Here is a 17,889-nt window from a genome sequence, read left to right on the forward strand (position 1 = left end):
GATCATATTGAATGGCGGTGCAGGCTCGAAGGGCCGAATGGCCTACTCCTGCACCTAATTTCTATGTTTCTATGTTTCTTAAGTATAGCACTGGAAAACCATGCAGCCCATTCCCATGTTGGACTACCCCTTAAGCAAACTGCAGTCATCTCTAATATGACTTGCATTTCCAGAACAATGTGCCTGCTTGCTTTAAACAATGAAATTTAATCTAACCTGTTGTAGCCACTCAAAATGCAGACTTCTGCTTATGTGTTAATGTAATGAATAACACCAAAATAATTTCAATGCTGAGACAGGATGAAATCCAGGACCAGTTTAAATGCCTAAAAGCTGAGTCACGTTGCGAGTTGACAAAAGAGGTACCCCGAGTGAAAGACTCGTGGGTGTGTACGAGATTGCAAGTGTATGATCAAGAGTTTAACCGAGTTCCCACGGGTATGACAAGTTTGCCGTTTACTTGTCATTTCTGCGATGTTCCAAGTTCGTCTCCCGAGTTACTCTTGAGCCAATCCTGATTGAAGGTTTGTTTTAATAAGCAACAGTGTTATGTTTTAATAAGCAACAGTGTTAAAGAAGACCTCTCCATCCTGTGGCTTTGTTTTAAAGATAGAATTCAGCGCGGCCGCATCTATTGATGTGACCTACAAAGGGAAAATGCGCACCATCCAGTGCCAGAGCAGTTATACTTATGATTTGTTTGAAACACACAGGTTTGATATGTTTTAATTGAATTTACTGCCATGTCTACACACTGCGGGGAGACGGGAGATTAAATCTTTGAATGTGGACGGATGTGCACATCAGATTGTTGTGAGACGGAGCTCAGGGTTCGCCTCCTGAGCTGCTTTGGTGCCCAGGCATGAGTTTAGGTGGAGAGAGGGGGGGGGGGGGGCGTCATTAATCTGTCTGGGGTGACATGGCTCTTGGGTTAGGCTGGGATCATTCTCTGCGGGATGATCTTAGTGCGGGAGACAAGTGTAGGAGAGGTGTACTGACTGTGTGAGCAGACACTTTGGAAGTGATTGCCCACCAGTCTCAAAAGCCGCTGTGTCTCCCTGTCCCTGGGATAGCAGGGGGCGACCAAACAGCACAATACCCCCCTCCCTCTCCACGACAACACGAAGGGCAACGATCCCAAGGCTTTAGCGTCAGGAACAGCGGTCAGGCGACAATCACCTGCCATAACGTGAGAGAGATCATGCACTGTTGTAGGTCTCCTTTGCACGTCGGTGTTTCTGCCTTTCTCCACTCATTGTTGGCCCTATCTGTCACCACCCCCACCTACACCCCTCTGCTTCCCGGCCATGTGTGTGACCCCTTCCCTCCCCTCTCCAGCTCCCCGCCCATTGCACCGGCGCGGGGGCTTTGCACTGTCTTCACGTCGGCGATGCCAGCAGGTCAGTGCCAGGGGAGTGGCCGGAGATGTCAGGACCAACGGGACACTGACCCCCAGGCCCACTGCAAGCATGGAAAACCCAGAGAACCCATGAGAACCCTGCGCCCCCTCATCTCGGGCTGTGGGCGAACTGCCACTTGTCGCCGTAGCGGCCCATCGGGGAGCGAGTTCCTCTGGAGTTGGAGCGGGGCTGGGCTGGAGTTGCAGTTGGCTGTGGGTCTCTGGGTTCTCCGTGCTTGCAGTGGGCCTGGGGGTCGGTGTCCCGTTGGTCCTGAGGTCTCCAGCCACACCCCTGGACAGGAGCTGAGACTGGGAACTGTACCGCCCTTGCCCCCTCCCTCTGCAACTGCAAACAACCCCACTCTCCTGCTCACCTAACCCACCCATCCCCCCCCCCCCCCCCCCTTGACCTCCCAACTCCAGTCCCGTCCAGACCCCCGGGAAACTGAAGGGAGCGACTGCTTCGGGGCGACTGGCACTGACCTGCTGGCATCGCCGACGTGAAGACAGTGCAAAGCCCCCGCGCGGGTGCAATGAGCGGGGAGCTGGAGAGGGGAGGGAAGGGGTTACACACATGACCGGGAAACAGAGGGGTGTAGGTGGGGGTGGTGACAGATAGGGCCAACAATGAGTGGAGAAAGACAGAAACACCGACGTGCAAAGGAAACCTACAACAGTGCATGATCTCTCTCGCGTTATGGCAGGTGATTGTCGCTGGGAAACTGAAGGGAGCGACAATCTGCTGCTGCCTGCCCGCTGAGTTAAAGAGTTCCCACGGTAGACTCACGATACACTAAGGTAAACGCACGGGCCACTACGTACTTACAACGAGTTAAAATGTTTCAATTCTTAACCACAAGAGTAAAATTGACTCGTGGAAAATTTTAAACATGTTTGATTTTTTGCAAGAGTTGACAAGTTTCAGGAGTACCTGCCGTTAGCGCCACGAGTCTCTAAGTTGCATCCACGAGTTCCGTACGTTAATCGTACGTTATTACCACGAGTTTTAACTCGGGGTACCTCTTGTGTCAACTCGCAACGTGAGACTCAGCTAATAGGCTAAACACATCCTACACCCATTGTCAAATACAATCCAATTTAACCTCAAATTTACCGAAAGCAATTCCAAAGTTAACAGTGTCAGTTAAAATGTTATTTCTATTAAATACAATAAAGACTTTGTTATCTTTCAGTTCTGCCAAACTTTTTAAAATTATAAATTTCTGTGAGGATGTGTTCAACTCTCGCTACCTGGCACAAACAAAGGGGCTGGATATTTGAAATTAGCTGGTTACTTATCTGTAGTAAGGTCATCTGGAACTGGAAATTCCTCTTAGCACTTGGTATCCTGATCAAGTGGTCACCACCGAAATCACCCCTCATTCCATAAAGTCTTCTTCTGTGCTTAACATTTTTAATGAGTATTGATGAGTAATAGTATAATACCTGATAAACAGACACAGGTTATTTGTACCAAGACGGCGTGAGGAAAAGCTTGCCCAATTTTGCTCTTCTGATCAAGGTAAAGCTGATTATCTTCATGACTAAAAAAATAATTTTTTAGATCCGAGCAAAACATTGATTGTACTTTCATTTTGACATTTTTCAGAATGTGGTTAAATATTAGAATAAATTTTGAAGAATCTGTTGATACTGCAACAAAAAAAATGTACCTACCAGCACTCTGAGTGGCATAAAAAATCTAAACTTGTTTACTTTGTTGCTTTAAAAAAACTGTCAGATCCTTCAGAAACTAATGGACACATGTTAGATTAAAAATTAGTCTTGATGTACACTTCACAGGCAGCGAAAAGACGAATTAGAACAGAGGATGTCGGCACTGCAAGAAAGCCGCCGAGAATTAATGGTTCAACTGGAGGGCCTGATGAAGTTACTGAAAGTAAGGTCATTCTATTAGAAAATTAACAAATGTAACAGATTGATGACATGAATTTTCCTCACCTGTTTCTGGTTTTTGGCCATGTATTAAACAATTAACTAAACCACAGCAAAACAACAATGCAGTGTAGCAAATTAGGAATATGAAGTTTAATTGATAAGTGGAGGTGGGTTCATTGTTTTGTAATTTCTAGCCTTGGATGTAGTAGATTTGGAAAGGGGTATAAGCAGGGAACTTCTCTGATGCTAATCCCAATTTACCACTGGTAAATGGATGTGCCCGTGAGTGAATTCACCTCAAAGCCATCCCCTTATGTTTTTTATCTTCTTTTATAAATGTTTGTTTTAATAAATGTATACTATTGGCTGCAGGCTAGGAAATGAACGATGTTGAACAATTACATAATTATATGATGATGCTTTGTCTAAATAATACTTGGCTTTTAAACTTTTGAATAGGAAGAAGAAATGAGACAGGAAGTAAGCCGATTTATTTTGTTCTCTGCTTGCACTGTGGCTCAATAAACACATTTTGCTTTTGCTGCAACAAGCTAGGTTTTCTGTGGCAAATGATACTAATGTATATGAAATAATAAAGGTTGAATTTGTATTAATCTACTCGGTTTATAACTAATCACTTGTTTTAGTTATAAAAGTACGAATGCGTTGTAAGGTTCCTTGCTGTGCTTTGACGCTTTATATTACCCATTGTTTGTGAGATAACTGCATATGATAATGAGTGTACATTTAATATCTTGTTTCCTTGGGGTTATGACAATGATCAACTAAACAGGCATTGTGATAAATTGATAGCATTTTATTAATCTGGTTGCTGTACAAATCTGACACCCAGTAAATTTGAAAGGTGTATTCACTGAACTGATTTTGGCTCAATTGGCTGCATTTCCGTTTGTTGGGGAAGAATGAAAAAACGCTAAAATAATTTGCATGAATGTGTAATTTTAACCGTTGATTCAAGTGAAAACAGTTTCAAGAATAATATACAAGAAAGTCAAAATGTGCAGATAATGATGACCCTTGGACATTTTAAGTAGCCAGTGAACTATTGCTAATATGATTTTAAAATGGATTTGTATTAACCATGTTAAGATGCATCTTTATTCTGTGTGCTTTGAAAAGCCTGCCATGTTCATCTAATATTTTATTCTACAGAAATAATTAGTTGTCTTCCTGAAAGGCCACATTACTAAATTACCTTCATGAACCTTTGAACTCTCAGGTATATTGAAAGCCTTTCACGAAATTGCCTGCTGATAAAATTGGCTGATTTTGCCGTAAAATGCTTTCAGTATTCATACAAGATATGCAAGTAGCCTTCTTGATGAATAGCTCTCTGGAACAACACCAGATATAGATCACCTGGGAAAGCGAGCAAGCCCCAGTTTCATCAGTATCTCCTTTTAATTTCTATCACCTGCCTCTTCTACCCTCCATCTAAGGTAAAAACAAGGAGCTCATGGTCTTATTTATCCCTAAAATTTTTACGAGCCATTCAACTACCTCTGCTGCTTCCCCTATTTCTTGATATTTACCAGTGAAAATGTAGTAGCTGTAAACTTAACATTTTGCTGTTACCTGACCAGTCTAAAATCGTCTGCATGTTTCATTGGTTAAGCAAAAACTTTTTTAAACTGCAGTCGTTGGAAATTTGAAATAGAAACAGAAAATGCTCAAACACGCAGCAGGTCAGGTAACATCTGTGGAAAGTGAAATAGCGCAAAGTTTCATATTCAGAATCTTTCCATTGAATCTGACCTGTTCATTGTCCCCATCATGTCCTGTTGTTTTTCCACATTTCATTGTTCATGATACACATCTGCTCTTCCCCAGTGTCGTCGATTTTGTTGTCATATGCACTTGTACGGTGAGGTACAGGTACAATGAAAATCTTGCTTGCAGCAGCATTACAGAATACATGTAGACTGAAAAACATGAATTATACTTGTTAAGGGCCTGTCCTACTAACGCGACTTTTCAGCGACTGTCTTCGACCTTCAAGCTCGAGGGCACTCGCCTGAAAAACCTCGAGCTGGATCGACCGTCAGTGATGAAATCGCGAGCTGGATCGACCAACCGCACACACAAACACATCGCAAAGGCGGGGGCCAGGGAAAGCGGGGGAGCGCTGTCTGAAATTCACACCCACGATGAACAGGAAGGTAAAAGATGGCTGGCACAGTTACGGTAAGTCCTTTAGAGAGTGTGGGGGGGGGGGGGGAGAAGGAGTGGAGACACTTTTAAGAAGCCAGACAACATAATAAAGTTTAGCGGGCAATTAACATCATAGGTTGGTTTTCCTTGGTTCTGAAAACTCCAATGAGCCAATTAAAATGCCTGGTCAGCAAAGGAGATTGCCTACGGTTACCTTGACTGCCTATAACTAAAAAGCGACCCCACTGCACTACGAGTTCAAAAGAACCATGCCGACCAATTTTTACTCGCTGAAACATTTTCTCGACTAAACTGAGGCCGCGAGTATGCGGGAACTTCCCTCGAGCATGAAGGAGAGTTACAGTGGCCTCCTAGGACTTCGTGTCGACCATGCTGCGAGTTTGAGTCGAGCGCAAACTCGTCTAAACTCGCAAATTAGGTCGCAAATTAGTGGGACAGGCCCTTTATACATCTGCTTTATGTATTTTATATGTGCATTATATTAGCCATACATTGTATGTTATGCATATAATATATACGATGAATGCATTGTGCGTAATACCCATATTATACATTTTAGATGCAAGCCACACTAATACACTAATTTTCTAAAAGAAGACTGCATAAAAACAGGGCATTCGTGCAAAATACAATTGGCGGAAAAAACCCATCCATAGTGGTGCAGAGGTGGTCCATATTCTGCTGTTGTCAAGGTAGGATTAGGGTTGTGTGGAAACAAGGACCTGCAGATGTTGGTTTACACTAAAGGACACAAAGTACTTGAGTAACTCAGCGGATAAGGCAGTATTTTTAAGAAAGTAGCTATTTATGAACCTGATGGTGTGCAGCTTCAGGCTTCAGTACCGAATGGTAACAGTGAGAAGAGGGTATGGCCGAGATCGGGTCCTGGATGACAGATGCGCCTTTTTGAGGCATCGCCTCATGTAGATGCTTTTGCTGGTGGGGAGGCCTATGTTTGTGATGGATTGAGTTGAGTTCACAACTCTCTGCAGCCTCTTTTGTACCTGTGTGTTGGAATTGTCAAAACAGGTCATAATGTTAAGATATTTTCTACAGTGCACCTGTGGACGTTTGTCAGAGTGTGCGGTGACATGCCGAATCGTTTGAAACTTCTAAGAAAGTAGAAGTGCAGACACACATCCATGATTACATGTAGGTCCTGGGCCCGGGATAGGTTATCTGAGATGTTAATGCCAACAAATTTAAAACTGCTAACACTCTCTCCACTGACGACCCACCAATAAAAATTCATGTCAGGCAAACTTTTCATCTACACTCCTGTTTCCCACGATAACTGATGTGTTTACAGCTTATTTCCTCTCCTCGGGTACTATGGTCCTTGAAAGCAACACCAGCTCCCAATGACCTTATATCTACGTTTTGTTTGATAAATGGGAGTGTCCTGAATTAAACTGCTTTAGGTGTAGGAAATTATCTCTTTGTAGGTCCCAGTGTGCAGAACTAAATAACTATTCTGGCAACAAAGTGCCATTTAAGTACTACAATGGCTTTCTCTGCTGAAAAGCTATCCTTAACAATGAAAGGCTCCAAAGAACCTGTTGTAAATAAAGGGTCGTCTATTTAGTGATGGCAGTTGTTAGCCTGGATGCTACTGTGGGGGTGATAATCAATCATACTAATGAATTCCTGATCATTTTCAATGTACCTAACATGCAGGAGCAATGCAGAAAATTTAACAGAGGGATAGTCTTTTAGTACTTGTCAGCTCTGTTTTTGTTTCCTTTTTATATCCTGAACTGACTGGATCACAAACCTGTACTTTTCAGGCACGTTACTTCCTTTATGTTAAGTGTATTGTTTGACAATTAGCATAATTATTGTGACAGATGAACACAGACCCATTTGTAAGCAAATCCACTGCCGTAATAATAACTTGCATAAATAATTCTAAAATGACAGCCTAAATAATGTTTCAACGTGACAAAGGATATAAATTTAAACATTTGAAATACAATAAATAAGTCAACATTAATTGTCCTTTACAATGGTATGGTCTTCTGCTTGCCTCGTACTCTTATACAAGTTTCCTAGTACTCTTACACAGTGCCACAGCTGGTAGAGCTGTTGCCTCACAGCGCCAGAGACCTGGGTTCAATCCTGACCTCGGCTGCTGTCCGTATGTCCGCACATTTTCTGTGTGACCTCATGGGTTTCCTCTGGGTGCTCCGGTTTCCCCCCACATCCCAAAGACGTGCAGGCTTGTAGGTTAATTGGCCTCTAAATTGTCTCTAGTGTGTAGGTAGTGAATGAGAAAGTGGGATGCTACAGAACTAGCGTGAACAGGTGATCAGTGGTTGACATAGACTCAGTGGTCTGAAGGGCCTATCTCCGTGATGTATCTTTAAACTAATCTAAGCTAAATGCAGTGCAACCTCGGAGCTGCAGCCTTCTGACAGAAGCCTTCCTGAATTTCATGGGAGACATCTACTGGTTACTTTGCAACATGACCTCAAGCAGTTCTGTAGGAAGCAAACCAGGCTTCAAGTTGCCAAATGATCAAAAGTGACAGCAGTCGGGGCTGACTGGCGAATGGGTAGTGATAACAGAACAGGCAAAGTGATAGCTTTGGGCTCGTGAATGCTGTCATCTTGCCAATTGGTCATTTCCTCCCAGCAATTGGAAGGATTTATCAGAACACAGGTCACTGGACTGTCCTGGCACAATAAAGGAAGCTCTTTTCAACATTGATTTCCACAAAGCTATAATGTCAACCACCTGGGTTTCTAAGGTATTGCCGGCGATCAAGTTTGTTAATTGCATCACCCACATGTTGACCACTTTCAACATGTGTTATTTTTGGAAAGCGTGACATCGCACATAAAACGCTTCATGATGGATGGTACTACCAATGTGCTAATGAAATTCCACTGTCAAGTGAGCATGTAGATTGCATGTTGTACCAGACCGGATTTGTGGACAGTGACAGTACGATCTCATCTCTCCCCACCCCTGTTTTGCGAGATTGCAGTTCCTGACTGTCCGAAAGGGGAAAAGTGTAGGAATTGTAGTGTACTGGGTCCGTGGGACGTAGAGGTGGCAGAAGAATAGAAGGTTCATTCTTATACTTCCTGAACTTGTAAATTGGAAGAGGTGAGGTAGGATTTAGAGTAAATGGGTTGAGAGAAAGAAGATTTACATATAAGGATACTGTGTGCTTTAACCATACAGCTCACCATAAATTGTGTACTATTTATTCCAATGATGGCCAACACCCTCTCTTCCATGAGATAAGGTCACACTGCTCTGCATGTCCCCCACCAATAAGCGGTTAGTATTTCGAGTGTACATCAAACTGAAACGGGTTTGGATGATAAACCCATTATATATGAATAACTGCATAAAACACAAAGTGCAAGAGTAATTCAACAGGTTGGGTAGCATCAATGCATAGACGACATTTTGGGTTGGGACCCTTTTCTTCAGGTTGCACAAATAGCTGGTGTATGGTTGCTGTGGGGTCTGAGTAAGAGACTTGTAGAGGTCATTGTGAGGATGCAGTGCACTGTATCACTGATAGGTATGAATTCTGATCGACAGATTGTTGTTGAGTGATTGATGCCTTGATGTGGTGCCTTAAATCCTGCCTGGAGTTGGGATGAATTTGATGCGAATGGCATATGAAGATTTCATTCACTAACCTATGTGTATGAGTTCATTCAACTTTGCAGGGACCCATGATGACTCTTTCCATTTATGTCCATGGGTATATCTTTCACATCTGAATCTGTATTTGAGGAAATCCTGGGGACCCCCTCAAAATAGCTTCCAGTATAACAGCCAACCGTGTAATATCTGGGTGCCCGCTCTACCACCCACCAAATGGAGCTCAGGGCCTGGGAGACATTGACGCGGAGACAACAACCTGGCTGCTCAACACCCGGCTTGAGATCTAACTATTCCTTTGGTTTATGTTTCATTTGCAAGAAGAGTATAACATCCAAAACCTGTGATGTTTGCTGCTGTTTACCGTCTTGTGTTTTGTTATGAGTCTTGGGGGAATTTACAGTCCCTTTTGTAATACTCCGTACCTCTACTTTAAATGGGGCTGATGACTCACAGAATAAGCTGTTAATGTTGATATTACCACTGCTCACAACCCCTGTACCGTTCTGTGTCCTAAAAATTAGAATGCAGTTTGTCTTCACCACTTTTGTAAAAGCAGGTAAAATTTTACCCAGTGTCTACTCTTCCAGTTGCTGTGCGTGGCATGAAATACTTGCCATTAATCTAATAGAAAAAGTAGGTGTTATCCAGAGCATGCAAGAGGTTAATAAGCAGTAACGATGCTACTTGATACGCTGAGTTACTCCAGTATTGTGTGTTTTTTTTTGTAAACCAGTATCTGCAGTTCCTTGTGTCCTGACATTGTAAACATTGGTTCTACTGCTTATGCTAGGAAACATTCTCCACACATCCAGCGTGTCAAGCTCTCTTGTAAAGCAGTAACATTGTATTTTTCTTTTCAGACTCAGGGGGCAGGATCTCCTCGTTCATCACCGAGTCACACCATCAGTCGAACCGTTCCTATTCCAATGCCTATCAGATCAACCTCTGCCTGTTCAACTCCAACTCATACACCTCAGGATTCATTGACAGGGGTTGGAGGAGATGTACAGGAAGCATTTGCACAAAGTGAGTTAATTGCAAAAATATGTTTTTCAAAATTGATATTGTAGGGCAAATTGGCCTGAAATGCATTTGTTTTGGTGCAAAATACATGAATGAATGATACACTATTGTCACAAATGCAGAAGTGCAGTTTCGGAGTTGGATCTTTTCTGCCCAAATACAGAATTGACAAATAGCAGTGGTGATTGTTTTATTCTTGGACAATAGATGTGGCAATTAAACTTCATTAGCCAATCCAAGTTCCACTTGCCCAGCTAATCCAGATCCCGCTGTAATTCTTATACATTCCCGATGTTGGGGGAGTCCAGAACCAGAGGCCACAGTTTAAGAATAAGGGGTAAGCCATTTAGAACGGAGATGAGGAAACGCTTTTTTAGGCAGAGAGTTGTGAGTATGGAATTCTCTGCCTCAGAGGGTAGTGGAGATCAGTTCTCTAGATACTTTCAAGAGAGAGTTAGATAAGGCTCTTAAAGATAGCGGAGTCAGGGGATATGGGGAGAAGGCAGGAACGGAGTACTGATTGTGGATGATCAGCCATGATCACATTGAATGCGGTGCTAGCTCGATGGGCCAAATGGCCTACTCCTGCACTTGTCTATTGTCTTAATCACCATTTTCACTGTCCACTTATTTTAGTTTAATCTGTAACCTTACTAATTATGCCTTGTATATTCTCAAACAACTCATTAATGTAGATGACAAACAGCAATAAGCCCAGCATCATTCCCTGAGGCATGTCATTAGTAACAGCCCTTTGTTCAAAAAGCAACCTCTACAATCACCCTATTTCCTACCATTAAGCCAATAAGATAGGAAATACATGGTAACATTTTAAAGTGCATTCAGGGACTGGAAGACCTGACAGTGCGTGCCATGGGATAGACTGAGGAAACTTGAAAAACCATCTGGGTTTCTAGAATTTACCAACGGAGGCCGAGAGTAAAGATGACACAGTAGCACGGTATGTTGTGCAGCTATCTACAACTCCAGTGCCCTGGTCAGTGGGTCCAGTGACCTAGTTCAAGTTTGACATCTGGTGTTGGTTCTGTTGAGTTTGTATGTTCCCCTGTGATTATATGGGTTCGGATTTCCTCCAGTATCCTAAATGTATGCTGGTTGACTATAAATAATGAAGTGTAAATATCTGCTGGGAAAATCAATGGGGTATTCATGGGCATGTGTAATAATAGTAATAATAATAAATTTTATTTAATGGGCGCCTTTCAGACATCTCAAGGACACCTTACATAGTAATCGGAATAAAAACATATAATCGGAATAGAACAAGTAAAAAAGACATCACAGAGACACAAATTTAAAACAGAATTCAATCCAAAAAAACAGAAAATCAAAAACACAGTGTGAAGAGAGAGCAGCGGCAGCCAAAGCGCGCCAGCGTCCACTCTCTTCACGGCAGCCATCTTGGACACAGACCTACAGGACTACAATTAGACAAAAAAATCATCCCCCCACAGTGGATAGCACTGTGGAGGAAGGCACAATGTCCAGTCCCCATCCCATGTTCACCCCAAAGTCAGGCCTATTGAGGCCACCGCAATTGCCTCTACGGAGGCCCGATGTCCCTGGCCGTTCTCACTGGGTGGTCTTGCCCCGGCGTCGGGAGAGTCCTTTCGGCGGCTGGGCCACCTGGAACGGCCGCTTCCTGGTTGGAGCCCGCGGCTGCCGAAGCCGACAAGGCCGTGCCGGTTTGGAGCTCCCAGGCTCCCGATGATAAAGTCGGCGCCGCCTCTCCGCACTGCCGCCTCTCCGCACTGCCGCCTCTCCGCACGCCGCCTCTCTGCTCCGCAGACCCGCAGCCGGAGATGTTGCTCTCGGCGGTCCAGCTCGCCAGAGCTCCAGCGCGGCGACCCAGGCAAGGCATCGCCCGCTCCACTCCACTCCGCTCCAGCGCTCCAACGCTGTGCCGCCGCCGAGGCCGAGGTGCTGGGCGGTCTCCGCCAGGAAACGGCGCTCCAAGCCCACAGGTAGGCCACGAGGACGGGTCGACGGGCAGCCCGGAGAAAAGGCTGCCACACCGACCAGGTAAGGACCTAGAAATAAAGTTACACCTACCCCCCCACATTAAAAGACCATATCCCCTACAAACAAAAAAAACAAAAACAAAAAACAAAAAAAAAACAGGACTCACTAAAAACTATAAAAAAAACGAATTTAAAACGGATGGCTGCTGGCAGCCGTTCACCAAGATGGCTCCTCCTCCTCCTATTTCACATCATCTAAGAGTAAGAGAATAAGTAACATGATAATGATAACTCTGAGGGCTGCATGGTCTCATTTGGGCTGAAATGCTTCATGTGTTGCAAGCAAATAGAAATTTGCGAAACATTTATGAAAGACAGATTTGGCCTCAGCTGAGAATATAATATTCAGTTTCTGGCCAAAAAATTGGGCTAGAATAGCAAGGTGTTTATGAAGGTGCAGAAGAGATGATGTGAAATAGGACCATGGAGGAAGGACTTCAGTTATTATTTAAAGAAGTGGAGCAATATCAAGACCTGGAATACAGTATCTGGTGTATTATAATAATAATAATAATAATAATAATAATAATAATAATAATAATAATAATAATAATAATAATAATAATAAACTTTATTACGGACTCGAGGTCCAGACAAGGGGCAGCATTACATTTTTTTTTTAATGGATTGCATATTAAAAAATATCATTAAGTACATATAAAATCTTAGTATATCACTTATAAAAGTATCATAAATTATATATTTTTAAAAACACAATACATAAGTTAAAAATCCAGAATAAAAGAATGATCAATGTCCTACAACGAGACAACGATACCAGTGTCTCCACAGCTGGGATTCGTAGTGTGTAGTGCTAACCCTTATGTTTGACAAGGCCACAATAATTACAATTTTAGAGTCATTTATCCTGCAAATGAATTTATACATGTGATTTCTTAGGATAGCTTCTAAAGAATTATTATTCAAAAGAGAAGGAAAGATAGTTTGCAGAATTTTGGGTAAAGGGTTAGAAGGTCAGGAGACTTGGATGTGGTGTTGTTAGCCTCCATAAAACTGCCTGTACAAACATAGTGGGCTGAAGGGCATTTTTCTATGTTGTGTCATTTGTGATTCTATAAATTCACGGAGTATGAGAAGTGTATTTTTTAAAACTATATAAACACTACTATACATAAAAGAAAACACAAAATTGTGGCATAACTTTATATTTTCAGCTATAATAAAACAAATTGTTTTCTTTGCAGGTTCCAGGAGAAATTTGAGAAATAATCTGTTAGTGGCAGCAGATTCCATTACCAACACAATGTCCTCTTTGGTAAAAGAGTTGAATTCAGGTAATTTAACGGAACCAATACAGGAAACCTCCAGAGATGCTACCTGACACGCTGAGTTACTCCAGTACAAGTGTGTTTTTTTTGTAAACCACTATCTACAGTTCTCTGTGTCCTGAAGAATCTCCATCCCTCCTCCACCCAAGTTGCACCAGCTTCTTGTTCTCACCTAGCAAACAGCTAACAATGGTCTTCCTTTATCATCGTTACTTTTTTTGCGTATCTTTCATTCATTTGTTCTATATCTCTCAACATCACCGTTTGTATCTCAGGTTTCCCTTTCCTCTGACTCTAGTCTGAAAAAGGGTCTCGACCCGAAACGTCACCCATTCTTCTCTCGAGATGCGGCCTGTCCCGCTGAGTTACTCCAGCATTTTGTGTGTATCTTTGGTTTAAACCAGCATCTACAATTCTTTCCTACACGTTGCTTGTGTCCCGATTGATATAGTAAACATTGGTTCTACTGCATACGCTTGGAAACGTTCTCCACACATCAAGCCTGATGAGCTCTCTAGTAAATTTGCACAGTTTAATGTGATTCTTTTGAACTTTATAGAGACTAAGCCGACCCAATCTCTCCTCGTATGACAGCCTGGTAACCAAAATAGTGTAAAGGAAAGTATATTTTTGCTGCACTCGTCTCATGGAAAGCATAGCCTTTGTTACCCGATCAACTATCTTAACACTGATATTCTCTCTGTTCTTTACTGGCCTCACTTTCTGCAACTTAAGACATGTTTGTTTTCTCACTTTTCCAGTTCTGATGAAGGATCAATCTCTCTCTCCACAGATGATTCCTGACCTCTACATTTCTGGCATTATTTTGTTTTTGTTTCATGTACTCTGACATAATAACCCCCCTCCCTCTTCTATGATACATTCACAAGAGCCTTCTGAACATTTGAAAATATCCCATCCATTGTTCCTCTCATCTCCTCCACTTGAGACATCATCAAAGAATCCCATTAGGTTAAGCACATCACCTTTCATAAATCCATGTTCATTCTGCTCAATTATAATTATTATTTTATTATTGTCTTGAACTCATGCCTCTTATATATTCCAGCATTTCTCCGAGTAGAGGCTAATACTGTAGATCACCAATTCCCAGCATTCTTTCTTCTTTCCTTCTTAAATAGCAGAGATCACATTTGCTTTTCAGCACTCTGCAGAAAATATTCCAGAATCTATATTTCCCATTATGAATTTTCCCATCTTATCTGCAAGAAACCCACATGTTTGACGATGATAACTAAAGTATCCACTACTTCCACATTGTGAGCCCCATCTGGTGTCCTTTGCACAACATTGATTAACTACTTTGAGGAAGACTGCAAATACATTGGAAGCTATTCAGAGAAAGTTGAGTAAATTGTTACCTAGAATGAGTAGGTTGTCTTGTGAGGGAACAGTGAACATGAGAGGCATGTGAGTGGCGCAGTTGCCTCACAATGCTAGAGACTATTGGGCCTGTCCCACTTAGGCGATTTTTCAGCGGACTGCCAAGTTGCCGGCAGTCGCCTGAAACATTTTTTTAGACAACGCTGCCCCCGCTTGCACTGTCTAAAAAATTCACACGGTGCTAAGCCAAGGTCATAGAGACACACACCATGATGAACAGGAAGGTTGGCGTTGTAAAAAGACGGCTAAAGTGCAGTGTACGGTAAGTCCTTTAAAAGAGGGGGGAGAGGGGGGAGAAGGAGTGGAGACAACTTTTAAGAAGCCAGAGATACACGTCTGTGAAACTCGGCGGACATTTAACATTACTGGTCGGTTATCCTTGGTTCTGAAAACTACTGCTTATCTTTTTTTTCCCAATGAGCCAATGAAATTCACTGGTCGGCACCGGCTCCAACCTACCAGAACCTCCGAGAATCTGCGACCTACTGACTAGGACCTCCTGCCGACCCACCTACGGCTCGAGAATTCTTGCTGCACCCCATGGCGGCTTCATTCTAGTCGCCGCTAATTTTTCAACATGTTGAAAAATTTGTGGCGACCATAATGAGGCTGCGACTAGTTCCCAGAATGCGGGAACTCCTCACGACCATGAAGGCGACTCCCCGGCAACCACCCGTGAACATGTGGCGACTGCATAATCTCCTGCAGTCGTCTAAAAAGTCGGACAGGCCCATAAGGGTGCCGTGTGAAACATGAAACAGTGCAGCATAGAAACGGGTCCATTCAGTCCATTGTGGGACAAATGGCCTGTTTCTGTGTTGCACTGTTCCATGTTTCATACGTAGGGCACTCGTACCTTTGAGACAATTGTGCGACTATGGGCCATTATGGAACAAAGGTACAAGTGACCTATGCATGGAACATAGAACAACACAGCACAGGAATGGGCCCTTTGTCCCACAATGGTTTCAAAGGTACGAGCGCCCTACACATGGAACATAGAACAGTACAGCATGGGAACATGCCCTTTGTCACATGGCTATTTCAAACATAATGCCAAGATAAACTAACCTACACATGATCCATACCTCTTCATTCTCTGTATAAGCATGTGCCTATCCAAATGCCTCTTAAATGTCACTATCGTATCTGCCTCCACCACCACCACTGGCAGCACGTTCCGGGCATCCACCACGGTGTAAAAAATAAATTGCCCCATATGCCCATAATTTGTATATTGGCATCTTTCCTACCCATGGATTGGCCCGATGCTTTGAGAATCTCAATCTCTCCTTTCTCTAAAGCTACTTATTTTAAAATCCAGATATAAGCCACCAAGAGCAAATAAAAAGCCCCAGAACCACAACCCAACTAAGAATCGATGCATTGTAGAGAGTACAGAAATGGAACAAATTACTGATAGAATATAAAGAGAAGAACTCCTTGCTTTCATAATTGATTTTCATGAGACATTGATCCATACAAATTAGTAAAGACCTCAGGCTTCTGGTCTATGAGTTCTTAGTTCTTAGCCAAACTGATGGAAATCTATTTTAAGATCAGCAAGAGGAGAGATTCAGAAGAATATCTGTTCCCAATCAGTATCAAGTGACTCAATGCGCCGTGTGTCTTTGTCACAATTCTACAATTCATCTTGAAAATTCACAGGCAAATCGTCTTGTTTTGTTACCGTAACATTTGAAACATCATGTGACAGGAAAATTGCAAGGAAGAATTCCTGCCCCTAACATAGACCTTTGTGTTTTTTTGTTTATTCATAAAGCAGATGGAAATTTGTACTGAATCTCTGATTGCATATCAGTCTGCTGGATGATTCTACAATTGTCAGGTTTAGATGCTGCACCTTTCCTCAATCTAGGAACAAGAAGATTTACTCAATTGTGCTTCAGTGTTAGTTTAAAACAAAACAATTGAATCACAAAGACAGTCACCTACTGATATTTATGAAGTACTAATGGAATTACGTGCTGTGAATCAGTTTACAGTATCATTTTAAACAGAGATATTCCATTTGCCATCTGAGCTTGAAGTAAAACAGTTATTTGATTCTGATGAAAGATTATCTTGAACTAAATTCGAGTTAAACAATAATACAGAAGCCCAATAATCGATTGCTTGAAATCTAAATAAAACAAAGAAATAAAAATGCGGAACTAAGGAGCATTCTACATAAAATAGATTTGAACTTTCAATAAGGATAATAGGAAGCAGGGAGAAGAGAACAATAGGGTATACAGTAACTCTAGAGGAATAAAAGTAGCAAAGAGTAGAAGAAAAAAGAATGATAATGAAAGGAGAAAGGGGATGATAATTGGGACCAGTAAGGAAACAAAAGATTAGACCAGTGGAGTTAAATGAGAGTAGTTTGGTATTCCAAGGGCCAAAGCAAATTGGGTTCTCTGTGCTGGACTGCAACCTGTTCAGAGAGATGCCCTCCTGTATGTACGTTCTCAAGTAAAGTAAAATGGCTGTATTTATTTCTAGCAGGTTTCATCAGTCCAGAAAAAGTGCCCCGATCTGAAACATCCACTCTTTCCACAGATGCTGCCTGACCCGCTGAGTTCCTCCAGCAATTTCTTTGCTATTTCTGCAGTCCAGTGGAAAGCGTGTTGCCCTGAGAATGCCTCTAATCTATGCAGACAACATTCATACTTGTGAGAAAACACAAGGAACTGCAGATACCGGAATCCTGAGCAAAATACAAAATGCTGGAGTAACTCAGCCAGTCGTGCAATATCTGTGGAGGGAATGGACATATTTATTAGGCCTGACAATAATCTTTGGCAGGGCATTCTGCTACTGAAATGCTAGGCTGAATATTTGGAGTGTCACCATTTGACCTAGATATCATTACGTTTCTCACTGTAATCTCACTCCTGAGTAAAACAAAATGCAAGCGAAAAAGAGCAACGTAGAATTAAATTTGTACACCTTCCCATGGAACTGCCTCTCCTGCCAAGTATTTCCTAAATTTTCTTTTTTAAATTTCGAT

At 42.4% G+C, this 17,889-nt stretch overlaps 1 protein-coding gene across 3 annotated transcripts in view; it reads left to right on the forward strand.

The window, feature by feature from the left end:
- dtna (dystrobrevin alpha) overlaps positions 1-17,889 on the forward strand; it is a 182,359-nt gene that overhangs the window by 148,807 nt on the left and 15,663 nt on the right. For all 3 annotated transcript variants that reach the window (XM_033019687.1, XM_033019688.1, XM_033019689.1), the window contains exons 16-19: positions 3,203-3,299; positions 3,758-3,778; positions 9,979-10,144; positions 13,389-13,478. In XM_033019687.1, the coding sequence (XP_032875578.1) occupies positions 3,203-3,299; positions 3,758-3,778; positions 9,979-10,144; positions 13,389-13,478 (374 nt within the window). The remainder of the gene's footprint in view (positions 1-3,202; positions 3,300-3,757; positions 3,779-9,978; positions 10,145-13,388; positions 13,479-17,889) is intronic.

This window comes from Amblyraja radiata, chromosome 4, assembly GCF_010909765.2.
Source record: "Amblyraja radiata isolate CabotCenter1 chromosome 4, sAmbRad1.1.pri, whole genome shotgun sequence".
Classification (NCBI taxonomy): domain Eukaryota; kingdom Metazoa; phylum Chordata; class Chondrichthyes; order Rajiformes; family Rajidae; genus Amblyraja; species Amblyraja radiata.